The following is a 7806-nucleotide window of genomic DNA, read 5'->3' as shown; positions in this document are numbered from 1 at the left end:
AGGGCTGTGGGAGGAGACATCTGTATTTTTCCTCTCTCCCCCACACACGCACAGTGGTAAACAATAGGAATGTCAAATCTACTTCTCCTTGATAGAGGACTTCCTGGAAGTTTTAGGTAGGTATGTTGGAAACTCACAGTTGATAGCACTGGTGAGAACATCACTGGATTATAGTCCAGTTCTGGTGTCCACAATTAAATGAGGTTGAAAGTCTCATTAAAAAAGTTACAAAAATGATGGAGGTATGACACCTGAATTTCTGATGTGAAATACAAGCGGGGAAAGCCCCTTTATAAATCATGAAGCAGACAGAGGCATGAGCCCTGTTTAGGTTTCCTTTGCAGGTTACCATCTTCACACTGTTACGTCAATCTGAAGTATTTTTAAATGAGATAATAGCTGTGACAGTTCTGGAAACCTGTCTCTGTAAACTTATGGATTCCATTTGATTTTATGAACTCTTTTTAGGACTATAACCTTCAGTGTAGATTAAAGGTTCCATTTTATAGTTAGCAGACATGTTTGTGAACCTGAAAAAGGGTCATAACAAGAGTCATCAACAACTGATTAACCTTAGCCAGATAGTATTGGGGGAAAGGGGATGACAGGCTGAGCAATTAACTTTTAATAATCCTCTGCCAGCATCCCCGTTCAAGGGCCAGAAGAATGAAACAAGAAACAGAAAGAGGTGTCAAACCCATCTTTTAAAAGAGTCAGGTTCTCTAACAAGATGGCAGAGAGACCATTGTCAGAACAGGATGAATGCGGGTAGGATGGACCAGACCTCCTCAAACACTACAGTTCAAAACTCAAAGGCTCCCAGGACTGAAAACACTGGAGAGAGGGGCTGCATTCAGGTTTTTGTTATTTTGCTTGGATCTGTATCTCTTCTATGATATCTATGAATCAAGTGAATGTTTTAGAAGTTCCTTTGCAAAGTTTGTGTGTTCCTTGCTTTCTGTCACATGTTCTCTGGAGAGTTAAACTGTCCATGAGAGTGGAGCTCTGGGGAACGTGCATAAGCTACTGGAGAGACTGGGAGTGGTGTGAGGTTTCAGCACTGACCTTGAGGCCTAGGGCAGCTGGACCACAGGGTTCCTCATCCCAATGAGGGGGCCAGACAAGGAGACTGCACCCCCAGAAGTGTACCTGAAGTGCCAGAAATAGAAATAGTGCCACTCAAGCCCGGTTGCTGGAAATAAAGTTTGGGTCTTTAGTTAGATGTTTGACTGCGTGTGTGTTCTCCCTGTCTGCTGCTCCAGCTCTGCGCAGACCGACAGCACAACAGAACTCGAGTGAACCACCCAATGACCACAAGATCCATTAAGATACAAAGGCGCCAGGCCAGGTTTATTGTTGACAAAGCACAGTAATAGTGCCTGGAAGACTCTATGAGGATACCTAGGCAGGTATTCCCGTGACAATTGATGCAGCGGGACAATGGCGGGACTTTCCATTCCCCCACTTGGCTGGACAAAGGCACTCCCTCTGAGATACATCTTTGTACTCTGATACAAACGAGTTAGTACTGCCTCTCTGACATAGTTAGCTACTGCTCCCCGATGTCCCTAGTTATCACGCATCATCTTGCACATGTTGGTTAGATCAAAACATCTCTATTACATACTGTCACCCTGACCTTATCTTTTAGGAGGGGTCAGTGTGTTCCTATTCTCCTAGGGGAATGTTTTTGTACCATCCTTAATATTGAGATGTTCTGGTACTATTTATTTCGGGATGTATTTGTGTGAGCACTCTGTGACTAGCACTTCTTAGGAATGTGTATTTCTGCAATATCAGCCCTGTTCTTGCCAAATTCTATGAGCAGGTCCTGCCTTATGCCAGGCCTCTGATACAAGGAATTATGTCTCAGGTTCTCTTCCTACTACAGGGTTCATCTACAATAGTGTGGTGTCCTGGCTGAGTCCCCAACTTGTGCATGGTGAGTAACACAGGCACATCATAGTTAATTGGCTTGTAAATAGTAAGTTAAAAGGCCATATAACTAGCCAGCGTCAAAGTAAGGCATTCCTGGCTCTCCTCCATTCACTCACTCCCACTAATTATGCTTTTTATTTCCAAAAACACATTGTTACTGTGAGCCACAGTTACATATATAGGTTTCATATATAGTGCACTACTATGGAGGGGAAACTCACTTTAATTCTAAGGCCAAAGTTTTCAAAAATATAGGCCTAAGTGACCTGTTTTCAAAAGTGATGACCACCCATTACTCTTATTACCCAAAGAGATACTTCCCCCAGCATAAACAACTTAGTCCTCAAGCTTTGCCATTTTCAGCAGATCCACTCAGTGCATGTGATGGTAGCATTAAGGCCTATGAAACTTACAATTGTTCTGATTCTGTAACAAACATACCACCGTCTCCTGCACCCTAATAAACTGCAGAACGAGAATTAATGTAGAGTTTTGCTGCACTGTCCCACTTTGAATGTTTGGCATCTATTAATCCAATTTGCTGAAGGAGTACTGATAATTACTTGTTTAATACAGCAAGGAATTTATGACCTAGGGTACAACTTTCCAGGGCACCTAAGCCCTGGTCTACACTAGGACTTTAGGTCGAATTTAGCAACGTTAAATCGATTTAAACCTGCACCCGTCCACACAGTGAAGCCCTTTATTTCGACTTAAAGGGCTCTTAAAATCGATTTCCTTACTCCACCCCTGACAAGTGGATTAGCGCTTAAATCGACGTTCCCAGCTCGAATTTGGGGTACTGTGGACACAATTTGATGGTATTGGCCTCCGGGAGCTATCCCAGAGTGCTCCATTCTGACCGCTCTGGACAGCACTCTCAACTCAGATGCACTGGCCAGGTAGACAGGAAAAGAACCGCGAACTTTTGAATCTCATTTCCTGTTTGGCCAGCGTGGCAAGCTGCAGGTGACCATGCAGAGCTCATCAGCACAGGTGACCATGATGGAGTCCCAGAATCGCAAAAGAGCTCCAGCATGGACCGAACGGGAGGTACAGGATCTGATCGCTGTTTGGGGAGAGGAATCCGTGCTATCAGAACTCCGTTCCAGTTTTCGAAATGCCAAAACCTTTGTGAAAATCTCCCAGGGCATGAAGGACAGAGGCCATAACAGGGACCCGAAGCAGTGCCGCGTGAAACTGAAGGAGCTGAGGCAAGCCTACCAGAAAACCAGAGAGGCGAACAGCCGCTCTGGGTCAGAGCCCCAAACATGCCGCTTCTATGATGAGCTGCATGCCATTTTAGGGGGTTCAGCCACCACTACCCCAGCCATGTTGTTTGACTCCTTCAATGGAGATGGAGGCAATACGGAAGCAGGTTTTGGGGACGAAGAAGATGAGGAGGAGGAGGAGGTTGTAGATAGCTCACAGCAAGCAAGCGGAGAAACCGGTTTTCCCGACAGCCAGGAACTGTTTCTCACCCTAGACCTGGAGCCAGTACCCCCCGAACCCACCCAAGGCTGCCTCCTGGACCCAGCAGGCGGAGAAGGGACCTCTGGTGAGTGTACCTTTTAAAATGCTATACATGGTTTAAAAGCAAGCATGTGAAAGGATTACTTTGCCCTGGCATTTGCGGTTCTCCTAGATGTAGTCCTAAAGCCTTTGCAAAAGGTTTCTGGGGAGGGCAGCCTTATTTCGTCCTTCATGGTAGGACACTTTATCACTCCAGGCCAGTAACACATACTCGGGAATCACTGTAGAACAAAGCATTGCAGTGTATGTTTGCTGGCATTCAACCAAAATCCGTTCTTTCTCTCTCTGTGTTATCCTCAGGAGAGTGAGATATAATTCATGGTCACCTGGTTGAAATAGGGTGCTTTTCTTCAGGGACACTCAGTATAGCCCATTCCTGCTGGGCTGTTTGCCTGTGGCTGAACAGAAATGTTCCCCGCTGTTAGCCACAGGGACGGGGGAAGGTTGAGGGGGTAGTCACGCGGTGGGAGGAGGCAAAATGCGACCTTGTAACGAAAGCACATGTGCTATGTATGTAATGTTAACAGCAAGGTCTACCCTGAAAGAGTGTAGCGACTGTTTTATAAAATGTGTCTTTTTAAATACCGCTGTCCCTTTTTTTTTCTCCACCAGCTGCATGTGTTTCAATGATCACAGGATCTTCTCCTTCCCAGAGGCTAGTGAAGCTTAGAAAGAAAAAAAAAACGCACTCGCGATGAAATGTTCTCCGAGCTCATGCTGTCCTCCCACACTGACAGAGCACAGACGAATGCGTGGAGGCAAATAATGTCAGAGTGCAGGAAAGCACAAAATGACCGGGAGGAGAGGTGGAGGGCTGAAGAGAGTAAGTGGCGGGCTGAAGAGAGTAAGTGGCGGGCTGAAGAGAGTAAGTGGCGGGCTGAAGAGAGGGCTGAAGCTCAAATGTGGCGGCAGCGTGATGAGAGGAGGCAGGATTCAATGCTGAGGCTGCTGCAGGACCAAACCAGAATGCTCCAGTGTATGGTTGAGCTGCAGCAAAGGCAGCTGGAGCACAGACTGCCACTGCTGCCCCTCTGTAACCAACCGCCCTCCTCCCCAAGTTCCATAGCCTCCACACCCAGACGCCCAAGAACGCGGTGGGGGGGCCTCCAGCCAACCAGCCACTCCACAACAGAGGATTGCCCAAAAAAAAGAAGGCTGTCATTCAATAAATTTTAAAGTTGTAAACTTTTAAAGTGCTGTGCTTAAAGTGCTGTGTGGCATTTTCCTTCCCTCCTCCACCACCCCTCCTGGGATACCTTGGTAGTCATCTCCCTATTTGTGTGATGAATGAATAACGAATGCATGACTGTGAAGCAGCAATGACTTTATTGCCTCTGCAAGTGGTGATTAAAGGGAGGAGGGGAGGGTGGTTAGCTTACAGGGAAGTAGAGTGAACCAAGGGGCGGGGGGTTTCATCAAGGAAAAACAAACAGAACTTTCACACCGTAGCCTGGCCAGTCATGAAACTGGTTTTCAAAGCTTCTCTGATGCGTACCGCGCCCTCCTGAGCTCTTCTAACCGCCCTGGTGTCTGGCTGCGCGTAACCAGCAGCTAGGCGATTTGCCTCAGCCTCCCACCCCACCATAAACGTCTCCCCCTTACTCTCACAGATATTGTGGAGCACACAGCAAGCAGTAATAACAGTGGGAATATTGGTTTCGCTGAGGTCTAAGCGAGTCAGTAAACTGCGCCAGCGCGCCTTTAAACGTCCAAATGCACATTCTACCACCATTCTGCACTTGCTCAGCCTGTAGTTGAACAGCTCCTGACTACTGTCCAGGCTGCCTGTGTACGGCTTCATGAGCCATGGGATTAAGGGGTAGGCTGGGTCCCCAAGGATAACTATAGGCATTTCAACGTCCCCAACAGTTATTTTCTGGTCTGGGAAGAAAGTCCCTTCCTGCAGCTTTTGAAACAGACCAGAGTTCCTGAAGATGCGAGCATCATGCACCTTTCCCGGCCATCCCACGTTGATGTTGGTGAAACGTCCCTTGTGATCCAACAGAGCTTGCAGCACTATCGAAAAGTACCCCTTGCGGTTTATGTACTCGCCGGCTTGGTGCTCTGGTGCCAAGATAGGGATATGGGTTCCGTCTATAGCCCCACCACAGTTAGGGAATCCCATTGCAGCAAAGCCATCCACTATGACCTGCACATTTCCCAGGGTCACTACCCTTGATATCAGCAGATCTTTGATTGCGTGGGCTACTTGCATCACAGCAGCCCCCACAGTAGATTTGCCCACTCCAAATTGATTCCCAACTGACCGGTAGCTGTCTGGCGTTGCAAGCTTCCACAGGGCTATCGCCACTCGCTTCTCAACTGTGAGGGCTGCTCTCATCCTGGTATTCATGCGCTTCAGGGCAGGGGAAAGCAAGTCACAAAGTTCCATGAAAGTGCCCTTACGCATGCAAAAGTTTCTCAGCCACTGGGAATCGTCCCAGACCTGCAACACTATGCGGTCCCACCAGTCTGTGCTTGTTTCCCGAGCCCAGAATCGGCATTCCACAGCATGAACCTGCCCCATTAGCACCATGATGCATGCATTGGCAGGGCCCATGCTTTCAGAGAAATCTGTGTCCATGTCCTGATCACTCACGGGACCGCGCTGACGTCGCCTCCTCGCCCGGTATCGCGTTGCCATGTTCTGGTGCTGCATATACTGCTGGATAATGCGTGTGGTGGTTGATGTGCTCCTAATTGCCAAAATGAGCTCAGCGGCCTCCATGCTTGCCTTGGTATGGCGTCCGCACAGAAAAAAGGCGCGGAACGATTGTCTGCCGTTGCTCTGACGGAGGGAGGGGCGACTGACGACACGGCTTACAGGGTTGGCTTCAGGGAGCTAAAATCAACAAAGGGTGTGCCTGTACATCAAGGAGTATTTCAGGCAGGACTGCACGGAGGGTTCCAATAAGAAATGGTGCACCAAAGTTATCGTTGTTATTGGAACAAGGAGGTTAGCCTGGCCTCTGATTGATACATGGCTAGATTAACCTCGCTGCGCCTTCTCTGTGACTGACTGCAGTGTGATCTAGACAGGGGAGGAGGAAAATGAGTACAAAACAAATCTGGTCTATTTCTTGTTCTGACCCACTCCATCTATCCTTTACATCTTTGGCTGGCAGCAGACAAAAAAGGCGCGAAATGATTGTCTGCCCTTGCTTTCACGGGGGGAGGGAGGGTGGGAACGGGGTCCTGACGATATGTACCCAGAACCACCCGCGACAATGTTTTAGCCCCATCAGGCATTGGGATATCAACCCAGAATTCCAATGGGCAGCGGAGACTGCGGGAACTGTGGGATAGCTACCCACAGTGCAACGCTCCGGAAGTCGACGCTTGCCTCGGTACTGTGGAAGCGCTCCGCCGAGTTAATGCACTTAATGCACTTAGAGCATTTTCTGTGGGGACACACACACTCGAATATATAAAACCGATTTCAAAAAAACCGACTTCTATAAATTCGACCTAATTTCGTAGTGTAGACATACCCTAAGATACATAGGATTCAATGGAACTTAGGTGCTCTTGAAAATTTTAACCATTAGTTTGGAGGACAAATCAAGTTGTAGGAAATTGACCCTGTTTCCAAAGCACATGGCATTGTTAATGTGATTTTGGGTGAGAGGGAGCAATTTGCTGTAAAGGAGGAACTAGTATCAATTATGTTCTTCTTTCTTTTTTTTTTTTTTTGCTCTCAAAGAGTCAAGCTGCTTTGCCAAAATATAAACAAACTTTTTATCGAAACATCACAAGTTGTAACACACTAACCATTTCAAGTTTTCATCAGAATTATGGGTATTTTATAAAACATTGACCAGCAGGGAAGAGCTGATGCATCTGCCTGTTGACCCCAAGTAGGGTTGCCAACTTTCTACTGGCACAAAACTCAACACCCTTGCCCTGCCCCGTGCCCCTCCTCTAAGCCCCCGCCCCTTCTCTGATGCCCCACTCACTCCATCCTCCCCCCCCAGCCCCTTGCTCGCTCTCCCCACCCTTACTTGCTCATTTTCACCAGGCTGACTCAGGAGTTCGGAGTGCGGGAGGGGGGCATGAGGGCTGCAGCTGGGGGTGTAGGCTCTGGGGTGGGGCCACGGATGAGGGGTTTGGGGTGCAGGAGAGTGCTCTGGGCTGGAACCAAGGGGTTTGGAGAGCGGGAGGGAGATCAAGGCTGGGGCAGGGGGTTGGGGCATGGAGTGAGGTCTCCGGCTCGGGGTGGGGGCTCTGGGGTCGGGCTGGGGATGAGGAATTTGGGGTGCAAGAGGGTGCTCTGGGCTGGGATCGAAGGGTTCAGAGGGTAGGAGGGCATCAGGGCTGGGGCACGGGAGGGGTCAA

General features: G+C 48.5%; 1 protein-coding gene across 1 annotated transcript; it reads left to right on the top strand.

The window, feature by feature from the left end:
* Positions 1–2576: 2576 nt before the first annotated feature.
* On the top strand, positions 2577–4776 carry LOC140912107 (myb/SANT-like DNA-binding domain-containing protein 7). The gene is made up of 2 exons (XM_073346270.2): positions 2577–3496; positions 4084–4776. The coding sequence occupies exons 1-2, from the start codon at positions 2914–2916 to the stop codon at positions 4167–4169; spliced, it is 669 nt and encodes a 222-aa protein (XP_073202371.1). The 5' UTR covers positions 2577–2913; the 3' UTR covers positions 4170–4776.
* Positions 4777–7806: the final 3030 nt, after the last annotated feature.

Source organism: Lepidochelys kempii, chromosome 5 (assembly GCF_965140285.1).
Source record: "Lepidochelys kempii isolate rLepKem1 chromosome 5, rLepKem1.hap1, whole genome shotgun sequence".
NCBI lineage: Eukaryota > Metazoa > Chordata > Testudines > Cheloniidae > Lepidochelys > Lepidochelys kempii.
Note: the sequence above shows the minus strand (reverse complement) of the source record. Positions and strands in the feature narration are given on the sequence as shown.